Source organism: Capronia coronata (genome assembly GCF_000585585.1).
Source record: "Capronia coronata CBS 617.96 chromosome Unknown acBCG-supercont1.3, whole genome shotgun sequence".
NCBI lineage: Eukaryota > Fungi > Ascomycota > Eurotiomycetes > Chaetothyriales > Herpotrichiellaceae > Capronia > Capronia coronata.
Genome location: NW_006912895.1, coordinates 2,136,668 through 2,158,524, shown reverse-complemented (window position 1 = coordinate 2,158,524; position 21,857 = coordinate 2,136,668). Strand labels below are relative to the sequence as shown.

The 21,857-nt window shown below is 52.7% G+C and overlaps 3 protein-coding genes across 3 annotated transcripts; 2 read left to right on the top strand and 1 right to left on the bottom strand.

Annotated features, from left to right (window-relative positions):
* Positions 1-144: 144 nt before the first annotated feature.
* Positions 145-3,111, top strand: A1O1_04096 (uncharacterized protein; the record flags this gene model as incomplete). Its single annotated transcript, XM_007724993.1, has 2 exons — positions 145-161; positions 219-3,111. 2 exons carry the CDS (start codon positions 145-147, stop codon positions 3,109-3,111), a joined length of 2,910 nt encoding a protein of 969 aa, XP_007723183.1.
* A 4,481-nt stretch (positions 3,112-7,592) lies between these two features.
* On the top strand, positions 7,593-8,831 carry A1O1_04095 (uncharacterized protein; the record flags this gene model as incomplete). Its single annotated transcript, XM_007724992.1, has 1 exon — positions 7,593-8,831. The coding sequence occupies one exon, from the start codon at positions 7,593-7,595 to the stop codon at positions 8,829-8,831; it is 1,239 nt and encodes a 412-aa protein (XP_007723182.1).
* A 7,407-nt stretch (positions 8,832-16,238) lies between these two features.
* A1O1_04094 (uncharacterized protein) lies at positions 16,239-21,155 on the bottom strand (the record flags this gene model as incomplete). The annotated part of the gene is made up of 1 exon (XM_007724991.1): positions 16,239-21,155. One exon carries the CDS (start codon positions 21,153-21,155, stop codon positions 16,239-16,241), a length of 4,917 nt encoding a protein of 1,638 aa, XP_007723181.1.
* Positions 21,156-21,857: the final 702 nt, after the last annotated feature.

Genomic DNA, 21,857 nt, shown 5'->3' with positions numbered 1-21,857 from the left:
CAAATATGCCAAGCCGTAGGTGGAGTCCTTCAAGTTTGGGCTGCGTTGGGGAGTTCAAGTTTGTCACGTTTGCTTGAATCTTTTTGTCCAAAAAAGTTGCGCCGGAATGCAATCCTCGACCTTCGCGACAGGAACATCTGCGCAATGGTCAAGTCATATCTGTGAGTATCTGCCCGTCGTGCCTTACTTCTCATTGCCCTCTGTACTGACTGGCGTAGAAAATTCCAGCATAGCAAGACCTTCGGCCAAATCTGTACTGCCGCCGCCAACGTCGTCTGGGATCCAGCTGCCGGCCATGACGGGTCGACGAGCAGAGGCGGAGCAGGACGAGCATATGTCGGCGCAAACGAGGAGGTGTTGGTGTGGGATCTGAAAACATCGGAACGAGTTGGAGTGTGGAACGTCGAGGACAACCATGCCCTGGTCACCGTGATTTGCAGAAGCGACGTGGACCCGGACGTTTTCGCAGTCGGTTACGAAGATGGCAAAATACGCATATGGGATTCCAGAACGGCGACGGTGATAATCACATTCAATGGCCACAAGACAGCGGTCACTCAGCTCAAGTTCGACAGGTCTGGAGTGCGTCTTGCGAGCGGCTCGAGAGACACAGACATCATTCTTTGGGACCTGGTTGCTGAGGTCGGGCTGTACCGTTTACGGGGACACAAAGACCAAATCACCTCACTTAATTTCCTTACAGTGGATGACAATGCGGCGTTGTCGGGCGAGACTCAAGACGAGCAGAGTGAGAACAGGGATTCGGACCAGTTCCTCCTCTCAACCAGCAAAGATGCGCTGATCAAAGTGTGGGACCTCTCCACTCAGCATTGCTTAGAAACCCATGTTACCCAGACGAACGGGGAGTGTTGGGCATTGGGTTTGACGAGAGACGGCACCGGTTGTATTACTGCTGGCAACGACGGAGAGCTCAAAGTTTGGTCAATCGACGATTCCGTGATGAAAGAAAAGCTGGGGTTGAGCGGTCAGGGACAACAGAACATCCTCCATGAGCGTGGTGCACTATACCGACAAGGGCGAGACCGGCCGCTGGCTGTTCACTTCCACCCAAAACGAGATTTGATCGCGGTGCATGGATCCGATAAATCAATCGAATTACTACGAATCCGCTCAGAGAACGAGGTACGGAGAGCACTGACCCGGAAACGCAAAAGGAGGAAGGAGAAGGGAGAAAATGGCGGAGATGTCGATTCCGGCGTGGATGTTGCCCATGACATTGACAACCCCAACGACATATCTGCCGCTACCGCGGCGGACATATTTGTGCCATATGTGATCATTCGGACGGGAGGGAAGGTCAGGTCAGTAGCCTGGGCCGGCGAGCGGAGCGGGAAGTCCATCCACATCCTGGTGGCTACATCGAATAACCAGTTAGAACTGTTCGACGTCACAGCATCAGACAAGAAGACCGCTGAAGCCCCCGAATATAGTCGGACTTTGTCGGTTGATATGCCCGGGCATCGTACAGATATCCGGTGTGTTGCGCTGAGTTCTGACGACAGGATGCTCGCAACTGCCTCCCACGGCAGCTTGAAGATCTGGAATACCAGGACACAAAGCTGTTTGCGGACACTCGACTGTGGATACGCCCTTTGCATGGCATTTCTACCTGGCGACAAAATTGTCGTCGTTGGGACTCGGGAGGGCACACTCGAAGTGTTCGACATTGCAGCTTCGACCCTGCTTGACACCATCAACGCCCACGAGCGAGATATCTGGGCGCTCCAGGTCAGTCCAGACGGCAAGTCGCTGGTCACAGGATCAGCCGACAAATCGGCCAAATTCTGGCAGTTCAAAGTGGTCCAGGAAGAAGTCCTCGGGACGAACCGCAAGAACGCGAAGCTGGTGCTCGTTCACTCACGCACATTGAAGGTGGCCGATGACATTTTGAGCCTCCGGTTCTCGCCCGACGAGAGACTCCTAGCCGTCAGCACCTTGGATAACACGGTGAAGGTGTTTTTCGTGGACACCCTCAAATTGTTCCTGACGCTTTATGGACACAAACTGCCGGTACTCAGCATGGACATCAGCTACGATAGTAAGCTGATTGTCACGTCCAGCGCTGACAAGAACGTTCGCGTATGGGGATTGGATTTTGGTGACTGTCACAAGGCGTTCTTTGCTCATCAAGACAGTATCTTGTCTGTACTTTTCGTGCCCAACAACAACGAGGGAAACGGCCACCACTTCTTTTCGGCGTCCAAAGACCGGGTCATCAAATACTTTGACGCCGACAAGTTTGAGCAGATCCAAAAATTGGACGGTCACCACGGGGAAATCTGGGCTCTAGCAATTGCGCATTCCGGGGACTTCCTTGTCAGTGCAAGCCACGACAAGAGCATCAGGTTGTGGGAGCAGACAGACGAGCAAATTTTCTTGGAAGAAGAGCGAGAAAAGGAGCTCGAGGAGCTATACGAGAACACACTCCTGACATCGCTTGAACAGGACGATACACAGGTCAATGGAGATGCAGAGGGGGTGGAGGTCGCGGCCGCGGGGAAGCAGACTGCACAGACTCTCATGGCTGGAGAGAAGATTGCAGAAGCACTCGAGGTTGGCTTGGAAGATCTCGGCTTGATGCGACAGTATGAGCAGGCGAAGCGTACCAACCCGAAGGTCGCCATGCCACAACGAGACGCGGTGTTCCTCGCCAACAACAATGTGTCTGCCTCTGTCTACGTGTTGGGCGTCTTTCAGAAGGTCCCTTCCGCGTCACTTCAGGATGCCCTGCTCGTCTTGTCCTTTTCACAACTGCCAGCGCTGTTCACGTTTCTTGCCCTTTGGGCGGCCGAAGGACGAAACATCCCTCTCACATGTCGAATCCTGTTCTTCATGCTCAAAGTCCATCAGAAACAAATTGTCAGCAGCCGAACCATGAGAGTCATGTTGGAAGACCTCCGGGACAAGTTCCGGCACGTTCTCGAGCAGCAGAAGCACGATCTTGGTTTCAACCTGGCAGGGCTCCGCGTTCTGGGTCGGAGGGTGCAGGAGCTAGGCGAAAGCGATTATGTCGATGAGTCAACATGGCAGGACGGTCCACAGGAGGAGCGTAATCGAGGGATTAAGAGAGGGTTTGTCAGTGTCGGCTAGGTAAAGTCGGTCTCGTCGGCAATATTACCTCGCTTTATGAAGAAAGGAAACGGTTCTTGCGCCGCGTCGTTGTCAGCCATTATTAGTAAATTGGTTTCACTCTTGATGGTGGATCTAGGGCTGCCTCGATTTTGAGCCTCCTTTTCCCAAAAACAATTGACCGGCTAAAACTGGGGGGCAACTCGCCCTTTTTGAACGGACCGTCCAATAGGATCCAGATTTTCCCGATGGACCCAACTGGGGCTGCAGATCCGGAAAGCAACATGAGGCAACGCTGTTGACAACTTCGAGGTCCTGCTGGGGCACGCCCCGGTCCACTTAAACCCGCAAAGCTGTGGTGGAGCGACCATTTTCTTGCCTAGCATTAATCTGGCTCAAGGGTCAAACTGTTCGGACCGTGTCAAAGCTGCTAGGCTAGGCAAGGACAACCGACAGATCGATCGAGGCCGGAAATACAGGCTCGTCGAATCGCAGTAGGTGTTGATTCGACTCGGTCAAAGACCAATTTTTGATCTGAGAAACCGGGATTTGCTCGGAGCTGAGACAAGGTTCTGTCGGTCGAGCCCCGTCACTGCTGGCTTGGGGGTTCCCACCGATCATGGTCGTATGCATTAATAATTGAGGACCCTTTGTATGCTTACTCGTGTATAACCCTGAAGCACAGAAGACGTACTGACCGGAATACTGCAAGTGTCATAGAGGATAAAACCAGGCGGTGACAGAGGCGGCGCCATTCATGGTACGTAGTATGTTATCCTCTAACCGACTCGACCTGGTCGTACGATCTGTACCCTTCGGATGGTGTCTGTCATCTGCGGCAGCAGTGACCGAGTCGCCTAGATAACTGTCAGACGGATGCTAGGGCTTCCCCGCTGCATGATGGATCAAGCTCACAAGCTGATACCAAAACAGGACGTCGACAGGCAAACGGACTTCGACTCTTTCGGTCTTCCACAGAGTCGGACAGCGCCAAGGCAGGGCATGCCCCCTGGAATATTGAGTGACCGCCTTGGCTGCGGATATGGCCTGATATGGGAAGGGGCCCGAAGAGGAGGGCGAGACAGCCGCGCGTGGATGGAAGTGGTACTGCGTGCAAAAGTGATGCCTGTGCAAAAACAGCCATGCCTTCAGTCGTAAGCGACCTTGTCCGACAGCAGTGAATGCAAGATGTGAGATATGGGATCTCGTAGAGCAATCAAGTACAAGGTAGTACGTAGTACAGCTTCAGTTGATGAAGGGCCAAAAGAATCAGAATCAGATTTGCGAGGTGATACTCTAGAACGTACTACCTATACTACTACCTGGTCGCAGATGCTGCCTGCGCCCTCTGCCCCGCCTTCCTCGAACCGCACACACAGAAAGAACTAAGAACTGCGCATCATTCTACTACATCCCTTGTAATCTAATGACTGAAGGTGCGTGGCCACAAGAAGCGGTACTTACAGTGCCGTCAAATTTACTATGGTTTCAAGGTACCGCACCAGCATCCTCTCCGAGTCTGGGCAACATAGAGAGATCCTCCCAACGATCCATCAAGGGCCACTTCAGATGTCAACTGTCGGTCTCGGTCCAACTTGTCGCTTTGTCGCTTTTAAGCTTCTCGTATTCGCCTGTTAGTGCTGCAGGTGTGTCCAGGGATGTCTGGGTCCTCGACTTTGTCCCAAGTCTAACCTCTATCCATCGCCGATCGCCTCCTCCAGCTGACTCCTGAAATTCTCAAGGGTTTGGCAGTTCTCAACCTCCACAACGGATGCCTTGGCGATGGGTGTGAGCCGTGGCCTCCACCGAACGACGTTGCCCGACCTGCCCATCCACACCCTCCTACGGAGCCCAACTCGGCTTACCAGGGACATCATTCGTTCATCACTCGCTGGTACACCTCAAATGGCACCGTTTTGCGCCCGTAACAGGGTGAAATGGTCAGTGCGCGGCTTGCATAGTACTTTTACGCACCCGGCAAAACACTCTTGACAAACTTCACGCGTCGACGGAACCTCTCACACCCTCCCAAAGCATTGAAAATCCATCTCCTGAACGAATACGGGTTGTTCGGTGTTTTCCTCCTTCCACGAGTTATCACCATGGGCTGTTGACACCTCCATGTCATTGGAATCAAAGACTTGTATTGGGAGGCACAGACATTGATAGTTAACGATCCGGGGGGCCCCGGGCCTATACCGAGACTGACACCACCATCTATCAGCCTTCGAGGGCCGGAATCTTTATTCGATGATGACGACTCGTCCAGATCTCCACCAGACGAGCCCGACTCCGACCAGATCTTGACATGCCCTGGAATCGGCGGGTCGATGATCTGCCCGAACCAAAGTTTGGACCAACGGTCGTTGCAGCTGGGGTTCCCGGGTCTTGACTAAGCGGCCAGTGGCAAGCACTAGGGCAAGGAGATCCCAATCCTGAACATGTCCACACCTTATTTGGGACAGCTCAAGGTTCGTGGCGTCCTGTGTCAGACCCTTCAGGTATCCAGAGTACGATGAAGTCTTCCTAGGTCCGCACTAGTCGTCTCAGCCCGCCCTCTAGTCTGTGGTCACCTTTGTCCTGGGATCAACTCGCCTCAGATCCGGCTGCGATCCCAATCCCAGTGTGGACATTGCGATTGGTCGTTCCCGCAACCCACTACCTCTTAGCATTTACCAGCAGCCAGTAATGACAGGCTCGAGGCCCCTTTCTCGGCAGGGGCTGCAACGGTCCAACGCTCCGACCGCAAGCCGCTGTAGTCGCAATTTACAGTTGCAGGCTCTTGAATGTTTGACGTGAAAAACTACTCTTGGTCCACTCAGACGTCAGTCACGAAAAGGTCATGGATTATTTTTGTTTTTTTGTTGACTTTCGACAATCACACGGGGGACGCTGGCCCACAGACGTCGTGATTTCAATTGCCTTATGTCAGCTGAAAGTTGGTCGTGGATAAGTGATGACCAAGCTCATTCGACCACCCGACAATCCTGGGGTTTGAAGCAATCTCAAAGCATGCAGATGACTGAACGCCTTGCTCACCGCAGAGTCCGAGGGGCCATCTGGAACATGGGAATGCTCCCTGTACACAGTATCAGCGGCCACGATCGGGACGCAGAGAGACAACCTTCGATCGGTGCTGTTGTTTTGGCGGCACCATTCCGTTGTTGCCATCCCCACTGGACCGCTTGCCGCGTCGCCAACCGGCGGAGGTTACCGAATCATAATGGGCCGCTCTGATCTGGCATACACCCGGGCCACAGAAAATTGAAGTAGTGAAAAGGTTCAACGGCTTGTGAGTGGACACCCTCGCTACGCACGAACCTCTGGGCCCCAAGCTTGCATGGGCGAATTTGTCAAGAGCCCAACTTGGCACCCCTGGCCGCCGAGGTTGTACCCTCGCAGTCATGGCCATCCTGGTATAGAGATCGATCTAGTGGAGTTGTGGCTTTTGTTTCGATAATTACACGGCCCCTGTAATTGGACTCTTACGTATACAAACGACAATCTGGGTTCGAAGAGAAAGGAGCTGGGACCTACCTAGAGTGGCCAGCCTGACAGTCTACCACTGCAAATGTGCCATGATATGGCCAGATCTTGCCTTGCCTCTGCTGGGTACACGCCTCGTAATGGTGAGTTGCGTTCGAAATCAGAAGATGATGCTGACACCTTCTTCCACTCGTCTCCCAGGATCCCCCTTTAGTCTGCCATGGGAGGTGCGCTAAATGGTGGCAGAACGGAACATGGGTACTGGTCGGGGTCGACCTCCTCTTAGGAGAATACACAGGTCCAGCTTCCCTGCCGAAAATGGATGTTGATGGCTCTCAGATGGTCTTTCCTGGCTGGGTTGCCAGCTCGAGCTTCCCGCGCCGCTTCTTATGTCTTTGACATCCTGCATCCACTCGCACGTACCCTACCTTCTGCGTCCCTCCCCATCAGGATCTTGAACTCAGCTGTCTTGGGACGCCGATCTGCATCCTCATTCGTGGACCTCCCTAGGTACACATCCCCGTTCTTTGGGACTCTCTAGGATTGAAAGACTGCCGGCAACCCCGAATAATGTTAACCTTCTCATTCCCGACTCGTCACCCTTATAGTCTGAAACTCTCTCTCTATCAACCAAAACTCTACCCAAGATTGGCCCCGGCATCTTCCTGATCTCATCAAAGGACTCGTTCCCAACGGCTTAGACGTTGGCGATAGGCACCGGACCCGTGTTATGACAAGTCTGTCAACAGGGACAGCTGAGCACGGAGTCAAGGTCTTCTGACCCTTTTGTCCCTTGCAGCAGTTCGCACTTCCCAGGTCCACGGTCGGGGCGTTATCGAGAGCTCCCTCCAAACTTCGGAATTCCATTTCATCTGTTGTTACAGAGCATTCGCTCCACTCATGCATCGCTGACAAGACAACAACTTCCTACGAGGCCTCCAACAAGAATTCATATATCCGTATCATCACGACGACTACGTCCAAACAATCTGGGGCCTTTTTAGAGAAAACACACAATGTCTCGATCCAGTCGACGCGGCCCTTGGCTACCAGAGGAAGACGCCACCCTCTTACATCTCGTTCGGTCGCAAGGTCCCAACAACTGGGTTCGAATTTCCCAGCATATGCAGCATCGCTCACCAAAGCAATGTAGAGAGCGATATCACCAGAATCTCAAACCGACTCTCAACCACGAACCTATATCCGTAGAGGAAGGCGAAGTCATCGAACAACTCGTGCAAGAAATGGGGAAACGATGGGCGGATATAGCGCGTCGTCTTGGAAATCGGAGTGACAACGCGGTGAAGAATTGGTGGAATGGGAGCATGAACCGCCGGAAAAGAAACCACTTCCAGCACAACGGCGAATCCAGGATTTTGGGATATCGTACCCTGCCCATTCCGGCTTCTGGAGCTCCTCGTCCGATTTATGTTCATGAGCCCCAGATGAGTCCACCGCAACTTGACGGATATTCCTCCCACACACCTCTTTCCCTGCGTCGGCGCGAAGCACAAGAAACCGACTACAGATTCGCCGACACAAGTCCCGTCGCGGACGACCGCAACCTTGTCTCGCTGGCACCAGGACATCAAAATCCAGGTCTGCGGCACACGCAGTCCAAGTCACCTTCTTACTACGCTTTCGATCCCAACCATAACAGCAACATGCAACCTTGCTCATCAAATCCTGACATTTGTCCCCCGGCAGACGCAGTGCCCTCCAAGCCGCCTTTTTTAACGAGGAATTGGTCCGCCGGTCGTGCCGAGTGGCACTTAGCACCTCTACATCCCAGCGAGGGGCCTCTTAATTCCCCGGCCGCCACCGAATCCTCACAGGCGTCACTGAACCAACAAGCGCCCTCTCTTGTTTCTGACAACCAGTCGAACTGTTCAATATCTCCGAAGACGGTCACATCACCCCGTGCAGGAATGCCTGCGCCACAGGATCTGACTGTGCAGATGTGGCCTGAACTGTGTCCCAACCGCAGTTCAGGCACTCATCACGAGGGGAAGCAGGATAGGAGGGAAAAGACCTGGAGAGAAATCGACCGAAACAATCCTTCAGCGACAGGGTTGGAGCACTCGACCGATACAGATCGGCCGGCCCTGTCTCACACCCTCTCACTTCCAGGGCCTTTAGCTGTCTCCTCGAGGCGAAAAAGCAAGGAGAATTCCCTCTTTCGCAATCATTCCACGCAAACACCCGAGGCCAGTCCCAGAGATGCCCGGATGAATGTGTCCAATCTGCTTGGTTGAAGCGCCAACTGACTTTTGAGTCTCTGTCGTTGCTTAATCTGCCCATATGACTGGACAGATGACAGAAGCATGTTATGACTTGAAACGCTGTATTATATTATTTCTCCCGACGCTGGAGCCCGGAGGGCTGGTGTTATGTTGTTATGAGCTGTCTTACAATACCCCATCTAAGCAGGCAGAGGAGGGTGAGGCACTGTGTGCTGATTATGTGAAATACAGCAATACTTGATGTTCTATATTACGATTGTACGAACTGGCGTCAGGTTCGGATGCGCTCTAGTGGAAGAGGAGCAAAACTTTGTATAAAGGGGGAAGGGCTGCAGAGAACGCAGGTCCTTTTACAATGAGGACAAGATGCATGACTTGGCCATATTACAGTACGTTGTATTCGTGTAGGATTCTGATGAATCGCCATTAAAGGGCCAAATGGCATGCGATGTCTTTGTTCATGAGCGAGAAATTGCTTTGCTCTTGCCTTTGCACCTTCTTCAGCTGGCATTTCCCCCTTCAGACCCTTCAGACTCTTCCAAACAAGCCATTCAAGTTTGATGCAGGCGGAACGTTACAGCTTACACCCTGACACTCAATGGCAGCAATCGATTCAAGGTCACGTATGCAAGAGCGCTTATCCCTACGTAGGAATACTCTGCCCCGAGAGCCCAAAGACCATGCATGTCCTATGCAACCGGCCGCTTCCTGCTGGCGTCTCGACAATCTCACGAGACTTCGACCACACTCCCGCCCGAATTCATCGAACCACCAATCACAGGGAAAGAGAGGGACGTTGGCACTATTTTCCGGTGAACCTTGGGCGATGACAAGCTTGGGTGCCACTACTGGACACGACCAGATCGCCAAGGGGGGCAACACCTTCAATCTCGGTCTATGCAGTGGAAAAGGGAAGTGGAAGCGCCGAAATGGATACACCGCCTCTATGAAGTGATACCCCAGTGGGCGACATGCGAGGGATCGATCACTGGGATACTTTCTGTTCCTGCCCTTGGATTCCTGGGACTTGATCTGCACCCTCTGATGTCTGTATAAACGGCATACACCTTCAATACTACAGCAACGAGTGTGGAAAATCTGGAAACAGGCTACAGTGGTGGCTACTACTACTACCGCGAAGACTCCTGGAACAGCAGGCAGAGGTTCCACATTTGCACACCAGCACTTCTCCCATACCGCAAGAGGATCAGGTCCCTGGTATTCACGGTGTAGATCACACCTGGGTTGCCCAATTGCCACTGCTGTTGTACGTACTGCTGCTACAGTCTACAGGGCTACTCGTCCCCTGTCGACTTTCGACCCTCCTACTCCACTACGGTTTACTACGCCTTGTTGGTATGCGTGGCACACCACACCATCCGTTGGCTCTTCACCGAATCGTGGGCTACGCTCGCCTAGGGCCAACTCACCCTCACAACTGTCACCTTTATCTGGGCACACTAAGGCAGGGTACGGGGATAGTAGAAGCGAACGGTTCCGCACACTCGTCTGCACCTCGCCGCGAACTTGTGTCCATCGAGTATGATCTATGACAAACGCGCGCCGCTACCTATCTGTGTGATCTTGGGTCCTTCAGTATCGAGAATTGGACTGCAATGGCTCGAGATGAATGAGTTTTGAGGCACCATTCTTACTGAACATTGACTGAGATGGTGGAAGAGTTGGTTGTGATTGCTAGAGCAATCTGCCATTGTCGCGAGCACGAGCTTCGACTCCCATTCCCCACAGTCCCTGCGTATATTGGAATTGGGGCGCCAGCCACGGACTCTGGACAAACCTTGGTGGAAGAGCGCGGAAGGGAAATTCGGCAAGCCAACCACCCGGGTGTAGACTAAGGGCTGCGGCCGAGCAGAAACAAAGTCGCAGGGTCCAGAGCCTTGTGATAGTTGAAGGACAGCTCACCGTTCAGGTATGCGTGCCACGAGTGGACGGTGTCGAACTGCATCAAGAATGCCGCCGTCTCTTCCAGGACTTCTGACAGGAGTCGAGAGGCTACACCGATCTGCAGTCAACGAATTACGATTGGAGGTATGGTTTTCGATCATGATCTTCAGCTTCATGTGGACCCAAGGGACGGAAATCGACATTGTTTCATTTGTCGGTTCTTAACGCTACACACCACGAGCGACACCATAAGCCCGGTCAATCATGTTTGAGATCTGTTGCGCTTACTTCGAGCTCACCGAACAAGAACAAACAACAATGATGCCCTCGTCGACTGATCACGAGGATCTCAACGACAGGTACCGATGATGGAACTACGCATGTTGCGCTACTCTGCAAGTGATCCCTGAACTCTCGGCGGAGGCCCCCATGTGGGCGCTGAGAGATCCTAGGAAAGATGACTGCAAACCATCCAGTAACATCGAGCCCAACCCACTGCCTGAAAAGGTCAAGATCAGTGGATCGAATGAAGAATAGTTTGCAGGAGGTTCAGCTGTTATGGATCTGTCACTGCCTGTTTTGCATGCACCTACCGATTACAGTTCTGCTGGGCACCGAAAATGGCACCGTCGTTAGTGTTGGCGAGACGTTTGGCCATCTCGTGAAGAACAGCTCACACTACGGTATGGTGGATCGGCGTCGTCAACTCAAGAGGGGTACGCACGCGACTACCACAGGACTAAGATGACACCAAGGCTACTGACCGGCATTCATCAACATGACTTTCTCTCAAGACTCACCCAGAACGGGACCAGTGGTCGGTTGGCTCCGTCGACCTGCAAACCATCTCCAGCAGAAGACGTCCAAGGACCAAGACAGCTCCATCTGACCCTTCTTTGCCGTTAGTCTTGATCTCCCAAGATCCACCCTCGCAAACCGTCAACCATTCCTGCGGCTTCCTCGGGTGGCTTGCCCTGCGGGTCGCATCAAGGACAAGCCAGCCACAGTCGAAATATCGACCCCGGTCGAGACCATTTCTTCTTTAGGGTTTGGAGCCCCCGAATGGTCTGTATGCTATCCCTGATTTCACATTCCCGATTGTTGTCCGTTACTCTCGTATCCTGGCGAACGTCCTCTAGCTTGCTTTCAAACGCCCGGGCAACAATTGTGCTCGCTAATAAGCGGCCATCTCCTTTTGCTGCGGGCATGAGAAGCAAGTCATGCGTGATGCGATACGCTGTCTTGTACGCGCCTCCGTGGCGTCCCGTACTAGTACATCACGCTCGTTTTGGAATCATCTTGCGCCCTGCCCTGGCTTCCAAACACGCCAGGGGATGCAGCACACTAACTGCAGTGCAGTACCTAACCTCATGTCTTGATCGCCCTGACACTTGACAGGTGACAGAGGGCACGGTGGCCGCCATCCTCGCCCCATAGCCACTACCCGGACCCAGAGCTTCATTAGCACCGCCCTATGCGGCCCTCTACTGGAAAGGGGGTTGTCGTTGACCATTTTTCATTTCTATGAAATGAATCTGTCGGCAACTGCCAAACTTCGGATGCCGGCAGGTCTCCATCAATAATCACGCCGTCAAGAGCCGTTACGCCAGTCATTGGCAGCAATGGCAGGTACCGGTTCTTTGATCTTACGCTGGCCAACGGTCATTACGATCTTGTACAACGCTTCGTGTATGCATGTCAGTTACACCACTGCGCTCCAGGGTAAACTCTCAATCAGGAGGTACTCGCTCTTGTGTGGTAATGTCAATTCTGCCTCCTCTCCAAAGGTGACACGAGAGATCGTTCCGCCACTGCCGATCTCAACGATGGCAAGCTTCATGACTATGATCCGATTATATTTATGTCAGCCTGCACAGGGCGTAGACTCCAACCAAAGTGCACGTGCCGGCCCCCTTGCGCATCGACAGCTGGGGTCTGCTATGCGCCGTCGAGTGATCTCGGCAAGACCTGCCTCTCAAGTTGGCCGCCATTGTCTCCAGTGTCCAGGGGCCTGCAGTCGGTCCCCAACTCTAGCAGCACTCCAGCCGCAGAATTTTACGTACAGGAGTCGCGTGCGTAGGGCAGGCGTCAAATGCGTCTATCATGACTGTGGACGCCGGGCGAATGGATGGTGTGTTGTTGACTCCATTGGCCAGAATCTGACCCTCCGGCTTCAACCAGCTCGTGGAGTCGCAACTTCCCATGGTAAGGTACCTGGACAGACACCGAGCGCCCGTGAGCGGATCCTCTTCTTCACATCTGGTCCATTTATCTGACAGGCGACAACAGTGGCAGGCCATCAAGATGTCCGCCCAGGGATTATATTGCCCAGATAACATGATTGAGGGAAGTCCGGCCGCCTAGATTGCTGCAACTCGCATGTCTCAAATGCGTTCCGGCCCCATCGGATAGGGCACCATCCAGGCGCAGTGGGTATGTCGGCAGGGTCCCAAATCCGGACTTCCTTCAAAGGATAATACACACGAGAGTACGTTGCCCATGGATTTCTAAGGTCTGCTTGAAGCCTGCATGCCATTACCCCTAAGCACAGTTGAATCATGGATAGAGTTTGCGACAGTTGCCACTCGGGATGCTGCAGCTCAACAGTCGGACGTTGATTATCCTCACCTTTCCCCCGTGCGTTCTCTGGACTGGACGACCACTGCCCATACATGACATGGTCTTCTCGAAGTGTCCTCTGCAGCAATGCTCCATGTGCATTATGCACTATGCAAACGGATCTACCAAAAAGTTGAAACTCAAAAGCTTGAGCCGCGACGATGTCGGATGGCAAGCACTATGACTTTCATGACTTGGTCCTTTTTCAGGTCTCCTGCAGCTGGCTAGCGCGCACGTTGTCTGAGCTGCACACGTGCCGATCTCTGGGATGGACGAGCAAACGGCCCAGCAATTGATCGTCAACATGTGGTTTCTCGGTGTTTTCCCTTCCCGAAGCTTGAACAATTTGCTGGTACCGTCCGTCGTTGCAACAATGCTAACCAAGAACAGCCGAGCTTTTTTGGGACGCCTTGAGTTCAAGGTAGGGGGGTTAAGGTAAGGTCAAATTCTCACGTCTCATACTACTGCTCGAGAAGTATCGAGTGTCAAGATACGCAATTGCGAACGCTATAACCTTATTATGACAAAATCTGGTATTGAATACTCTTTTTATTTTGACATCCAGCTAACAATCCGACCTATTCGGCCTTGCTCTGTTTTGCTCTGTTTTGCTCTATTTGAGATCTTAGTATACATCAAATCTCCTCTGTTTCTCCCTTCGTGTGTGATGGTAATGTAAGGATTCGACATCACCTAACTTCTATGCAGCCTCGACGCCATCCTCTCCTTCAATTCGCAAAAGTTGCCACTGATGGAAGTTACCACTGTGCGAACAGGCCATGCATATAACATGTTTTCAGCCCATTACAGACTTTTCCGTCCGTCATCTCTGTTGGGACGTACGTGTCGCCATCCTATCAAGCAATGTTCCGGGAACAGAACAAAAAAGCAGACCCAAAGCCTTCACTGTCAGCATTGACCCGCATAATGCAATATGGCTGAGACGGCGTTCCAAACGGCAATGGCATCATCAAAACCAGTAGGTTGTAATGCCAGTCGATGAAGATACCGCTGTGATTTTTGACATTCCTCGGTTCTTGCGAGGCTGTGAGGGAGTCTTCTAAATTCGCCTCTTTCCGTCTCTCATCTATGCAGCGCAACTTTCACAACACAACACCTCCATCATCAAAACCAGCCAAATAGACCTCGCCTCACGGCAGAGGTCGAATCACCAATGTTTCTTCCAACCCAACTCAAATGGATGGGGCCCCGAGCTGCGAAAAGTATACCCCATTTTGTCTAGTTCTTATTTCTACATCGGGATATATCAGCACCGTAGCTCTACCTACCTCTTCCGATTCCCACGCTCAAGCAGTTCTCCTTCAAATGCCGCTTAAGACCATAGGCCCATATCATAATAAGTACTATTCTGTTCTGTTCTGTTCTGTTCACTGTTGCAGCTTGTCCCCTACGTAAAGGGCACTGACGACCCTAAAAAGAAAAAGCGTAAGACCGTGTAAATACTAGCAGTTTTAGGTGCCGAGTGATCTTAGATGTATACTTTAGATATGGATGATTATTCGGGAAAAAGCCAAACCGCGACAGACGATAGAAGCAAAGAATAACAAACCCAAAAAAGAGCCCGACAATAGGAACGAGGGTACCTAGAGGGTAACCCTTGAATTCGGGTCTATTCAGTGAGTGTGAAGCCGAAGCGTAATTCATATAAGCTGTTAGTTTTCCTTCGATGACCTGATGCACGGAATCTCCATTTGGCAATCAACCACAATTACTTATTATATCGTTAGAATTGCCTCTTATAGTATATCGTCAGAATGCTATTACTCTGTATATCGTGCCCCAAATGCAATCTGGCTCCGAACGAGCCAGATTGCACAACATCTTATCCCCTGATTCGTTTCTTCGATTTGTCCCACTCGTTGATTTGAACCGAATATTCTCAAGGAAGGAGAAAGAAAGGAGAAAGCGGCGTTCCCTCACATCCAATCACTACGAATGAACACTTGTTCTTCTTTGTAAAGGCCTTTCTCGAGGGGAACGAGAACGAGAACGGTTGTCACCTTCGTCGAATAAAAGTCGGTAAGAGAGGCAAAGATGCAATCCTACCCCAGGCTGGTTGGTGCACCGGAGGAGGTTCAGCTGGATCGTTTCCCAGATCGGATCATTCATTTCTACATTCTAGATTCCTCAAATCAAACCAAATCATTTCCAGGTTTCGCATTACGAAAAGTTCTACCAAGAAGACTTCCATTTTCCTTTCAGCACAGTGGTGAAAGTGGTGGTGGTAGTCAATCAATCAGTTCAATTCAAGTCAATTCAATTCGTAAAGTCATTGATCCCAAGCACAGGACCATCAATCAACTAAGCACGTTTAAGCACGTTTGGCAGTTCCTTCTCCCCCCAACCTCGCTGCTCGCTGCTCGCTCTTGTGTGTTCCGTTGTAGGTCCTTGCTCTCTCTGTGTCTGTGTCTGTGTGTGATGGTCATCATGGGTCCCGTGTTCAAGTAGTGTTCTGTGTCGTCATCTTTTGCTCTTGTTTTTGAGTCTCATCCCTTGCTTGGAGAGAAGAGCAACCATTATCCGTCTGGAAGGGAAGAGAAGTGAATGGCTCGTCTCGTTTCGTGGAAATGGTGAGCCTGTTGGCAAATCTAGTAGCCCATGCCCAGCAACCCAGCAACCCAGCAACCCGATGAGCCGTGAGCCGCGAGTCGACGAGCTCAATGGGGCTGCGTGGTTGTGCGGCTGTGTTGCGACAGCCTGACCAGCTCCCGCCAACCAACATGCCGCCCTCTCGCGGAGTGCATTTGAAAAAAAAACCCCCCGTTGTTGATGCAGTACTTGTCCCATCCAGCCGAGCCCAGCTTGTTCTCCCTTAAACTCCGTTCGTCCAGCAATGTGAATTCGTTGAGCCCATTCATGTCCATCATGATCAATTCAAACGCGACCATCCTGTAACCAGATATCGCCTCCCTCGCCTTTTTCCCATTTCTTCCATGCAGCCCAGTACGCCGATTCAACATCTCTGACCCAGCGCTTGGTGTCAAAGAGTCGACTGGTCCACCGTCCTTCCCACAGCAGTCGCCGAAGATCCACCAGCCGGCCCTTCCCCCTTCCCAGCTTCTGTCCCTGTCCCGCAGGATTGGATGTGGTCGGGTACTCAAGACCACGGGCAAGCTCGATCGCCGTGTCGATATACTCCTTCTCGCTTCGCACAAGCAGATCCCGACGCGCCTCGTCCCCGGCTCGTCCTTGGGGAAGCGCACTGGCCACGATGCTCCCGGCCATGCGGCTGCACATCTTGTACTTCCACTTGCCCCAGGTCACAATGGGAGTCCCGGACCAAACCACGTCGGCCGCCGTGGTGTGAGCATTACACTCCGGAGTGTCCAGAAACAAATCCACCACCGAAGCTCGCGTGATGTGAGTGCCTTTGGCCGCAACGTCGGTGAAGACGATTCTTGACGCAACTTCCGGACTGGCCCAATCTCGCGCGTACTGGAGGAGATTCCGCTCTCCGAGATCCGGAAACCGTAACAACCACAGAATCGCATTGGGCACCATCTTCAAAATCTCCAGGTACATGTCGAACGTGGCGGGATCGATCTTATACAGTTGATTGAAATTGCCAAGGATCACAGCTGTGTCCGACAAAGTCGGAAACAATTCCTTCCTCATTTTCCACCGCTTGTCTTGCTCTTCTTCCCAGGCAGCTTCACGGCTGACAGGGTCACGAAGGGTGAGACCCACCTTTTCGGAATCTGGAGCACTCTGCTTGTGGTCCACGCAGAAGAAGGTGTCTCGGGCGAAGATGAGGTTCTCCGCATACACCCAATCCTCTTCGTCTTCCACGAGCGAGTCAGGTCTCAGTCGATCTTCGATGTCGACATTCCGTCGCCATGGTGCCAACGTGTCCGGCGGCACAGATATTCTGTCAGCATAAACATAATCACACCACTCAGCTCCCAGCGTACCGGCAAACCCCATAAATGACATATGGATGGGTGCTGGTCGGGCCGCAAAGACTTCATTCCGGGCTCCTCGAGTATATCCGTTGAGGTTCACAAGGACATGGACGTTGTCGCGAACAACTTGTTTCACCAATCGTTCAACGGTCCAAGCGGACGCATCATGAAACACTGGAGCTTCGCGTTCGATTTGTTGTCGATGGACGGACCCGTCCGAGGCAGTTGTGGCGTAACAGATGGCTCGAACCCTAGTCGGATCGTGAAGGCCAAAGACCGATTGCATCAGATGTGCCAAGGGATGATTGTTGAAGTCGGAGCTGACATAGCCAACATTCAAGCAAGGGCTGGGTGGCGCAGGTGGCGGATACACAGTAGACGGCAGCCAGGCAGATCGAAGCGTGCACACAGATATTCGGAGCGCATTACGCTGCGAGATCTGTCGAACTTGCTTCGCCGACAACGGTGCGGTGAATGTGTGGAAGGGGAGCACCGTCGGTGCTGATGGAGTGGACAGGGAATTGGGCAAATAGGGACGAGAGTACTTCCGCGCCGGATATTCTTTTCGATGCACGTAACGGTCCTGGTACCACTGCCACCCGATCTCGCGGATGGCGCGCTCTACCAGTCGCACAATGCGGGACCCTTCCCACTTTTGACCGGACCAGAATCGAAGAGACTGCCGCAGAACATCCATTAACTGCGTGCGTCTGTTATCCGTGGAGGACTGTCTGTGTAGAGTCAATTTGGCCGTCAAAGATTCAATCATGGTGGGAGTCAAAGTCCCCCGACCCCAGCTCTCTCCATCCTTCAGCTGCTTGTCGACTATTTCAACTACTCGGTTGATCCAGCCGTATGGTCGAGACGGCTCATGCTTCGCACCGGCGTCGTCTACATGGAGTCGGTCACGGAGTTTGTCACTTGCACAGATTCCACCGCGCCCGCGCCAGTCACACACTGAGTTCAAAGCAGTGGCAAGACCACAAACCGCCTCGGCAAAGTCGGGATTTGCGGCCACAGCGCGTCGATAGTATACGATAGCCTCTGCCACCCGGCCTTGATCTTTAACCGCGTTCGCAAGGTTCGCTAAAGCGATGTCGAAGTGGCCATCACAACTGACAGCACGCTCGTACATCTTGATCGCAGCTCCGAGTTGGCCGATGTCCTTTAGAAGACTGCCCAGGTTCGTGTACAAGTGGGCATGCTTTGAATCAATGACGAGGCCATAGTTGTAGTACATAAGAGCCAATTGGATGCCAGTTCCGGCAACGACGCCTGGAATGGCTGAGAGTTGTGGAAAGCTCGGATCCGCGAGATGTGCAGGGTGCACGCTCTGCTGGACGCCTGCCAACAAAATTCCAACATTGTTGGCTGTCGACGGGCTCGGTTGGAGTGAAAGCGAAAGATAGTACAACGCAAGGATCTCGCGTGTCGACGGTGACCTCAGACTCCCAATGTCTGTGGCATTGGACATGCCATCTTGATAGATTTTGGCGAGAGAAAGGAGAGAGTTGCTGGTGGTAGAGACGGCAGCCGAAACGGCGAAGGGCACAGACACATGCTCCAACCCGGGAAGGTCGCCCTCAGGAGGAAACATGAGTCTAGCGGTGGCCTTGGCATGTTCTGGTGCAAGCAGTATCGGTTCCTTGCCGTCAAGTTTGGAGCGAACATATTCCGGATCTCTGATGTTGCTCAAGCAAGCACCCAAAATGACCTTGATCAGACCCTTGATGCCTTGTTTCCTCTGGCCCGTGGCGATGAGGATGGCGTCTTCGAAGGCCATTGCCGCTCCATGGTTGTTTCCCAGTGCATAAAGCATGTTCCCCTTTGCGTGGACGAGGGCCAACATGCGACCATTGTCTGTGCCAGGTATCGCATACCCACTTGAGCCAAATCCAGGGGGCTGGGACTCGGTGCCCCGCGCCGAAGGTTGGTTCTGCAAGCCAAATTCAAAATCATATCTACCGTTGTCATATGAAGCCACCGTGGCTATACTGGACGTATGGCTCCTGGTATCACTTTCGGCATCACTCAACTCACCCCACGCCGCCTGAGGATCTTCGTTCCTGATTCGCAATGTATTTTCCACATACTCGATCACGCTGACTGCTTCTCTTGCTCGATGACTTGTGCACAACAGTCCAATCAAATGCTCAACAGCTTCGAAATAGCTCGGTCTCAAGCTCACGGCGTCCGACCAATATTTGAGCGCGTCTTCACGACGATGGAGAGCGTGGCATGTGGCCGCAAGGTTCGACATGGCTTCAACATGACCAGGATCCAGTCTCAAAACAGCCTGGTACCATTCTTCGGCTTTGGTGTAATTCCCCAATCCATAGGCTAGACAACCGGCTAACAGCATTCCATCCACCCAGGGTGTATCAGCCTGGTGACAGAGAAGCTCCATTTGCTGGAGTGCCGCATTCGCAGAGTCATTGATAGGCGGCCGTAGAGGTAACTCCAATGGGGCTGCCTGGCGAGCCTGTCGTGTTTCCGGAATTCTGTCCGGGAGCCGATATTGGTGACTGGAGACACTGTTTGGTTCACATTTGCTCTGGAAGGCTTTAGTATCAAGATCATTGTGAGTTTGCTGAGGCCTGAAGATAGCGGTGTGAGGGCGGGTGGGAGCGTCGAAGAGGAATTGCTGACTACCAATACCAAGGGTTTGATTGTTGGAGGCTTCTTGTGTCCGGCTCAACCTGACTCCCGAATCTTCTTGGAAATGTGATCCAGATCTCTTTGGTGGCCGAGGAAAAATCGTGGGCTTGGCTGTCGTCCTTGGCTCGGAGCCGGTCTGCATATTGGCCCGCTGCTCTTTCTTGCTATTTCGGATCGTGTGCAGGAGCTCTGCGTAGACCCCGTTCGCCCATGCGAAAGCCCGATCCCTGTATGCGATCCGTTCGGAGCCGGGCCCAGGGATGAGGGAATCTAGCACCGGTCTCGTCACTGTCATGGGCCCGGGCATGGCATGGCTGGGTCCCGAATAGGGTTGGGAGTAGCTGAACGAGCCGTGATAGGTATTGTGAGAATGGCTCCATTTAGACGAGGGCGACTGAACAAAGTCCACGGGAGTACTCAAGAAATGCTGCGGAGCAGTGTGATGATAAGCGTTGTCTTCCACGGTAGGGAGTCGCGCAGGTTTGCTCCATGTTTCTTGATGTAAGACATGATGGTCGAGAGGAAACCGTTCAGCAGGTGCCCGTGGGAAGACTCGACTGTCACGAATGGATGCTGGACGGTAGGGGTTGTAGGTGCCGTCTGGCCAATATGGTCCATATAATTCTTGACCTGCCGACGCCGTAGGTCCAAACTGTGAATGCAGTGTGGCAGGCAGAACGGTCGGTATGTTTGATCCATGCTGGAAATAATACCTCTGTGTAGGTTGGAGTGGGAGAGTCTGGTTGAGCATCGAGTCCAGACCGCCAGGAAAGTCCCATGCTGGTCTGTAGGAGATGGCCTTGGATGTCCCGTATGGCTGTGGTTCTCGGTCGTATCTTCCGTCTCTTCCAAAGTCTGATCCTGACATAACGCCGCGCTGATGCGATTGTTGAGTGCCGGCCCACTGAGGAGTCAGAGAAGACGGCGGCTTTCGCTCGAATTCGGGAGAGGAAGAAAGAAGGAGATGTTTGGAGGCCGGCAATTGGACATTCTTGTCCAGCACAGCCGTGTCTTGTTCAAACAGCCGACCATACGGCGTTTTCCTCTGTCTCATCATCTCGTGTTCGGCGTAGCTGAGGCCTCCAGAACGCTCTCGCTGATGGCCAGGCACACCAGACGCAGCGGGAATGGCATACTGACGAGTAACAGTACCGCTCGATCGGCGCCAATAACCTTCAGGATCGTGGAGAGGATCCATCGTGTTGACAGGCCGATAAGGCACAGTGATCATTGTTGGAGAGATTGAGTCAAACTCAGAGTGGAAAAGGTGTAAGTCAAGGCGGTAGGCAGGTGAATTGTGACCGATTCAACCAGCTTCGAACGCGACTGTATGAGGTTGTCTGGACAATTTCACGACAAATACAAGGCAACTGGGCCTGCTCTTGACTCCAATACCGACGCTCATTGTGTTCCTCCAGAAAGTACTCCTGTGCTTAAGACTCGCGCAATCATGGATGTAGCAGAAAATGTGTCCTCAAGTAGAGCGATTGAGCCGACACGACGAGGGATGGAGGGTGATCCGGATCTCGTGAAACAGACTTGGCTGAGACCGAAGCCGGGTCCGTGCTGCAGTGTTCGAGGGCGGTCAGGGTGGATTTTGAGATTCCAATGAGGCGAGAACGACGCAAGGAGGAGAGGGACTGTTGTTGTATTGATTGAGGTTCGGATTCGGATTCGGTTGGCAGTGTTTGGACAGAGCCAGCAGGCTGTGAGGATGAGCGTGGTAGGCGCCGGATCGACAAGGATTTGTTTTTGTGGAGGCGCGGCCAAGGGAACAAAGGAAGCGGTCCGCTTGATATCCGGATCGTAGGCAGTGATGGTGGAGTCGGCGTTGCTGTCCTTTCGAGAGGGATACAATCACCAGCAGGGAGAAGAAGATGAAGAAGAAGTCCCAGGCGTCGAGGGCGAGTGTTTGTGTTGAAGATGCCTTTCC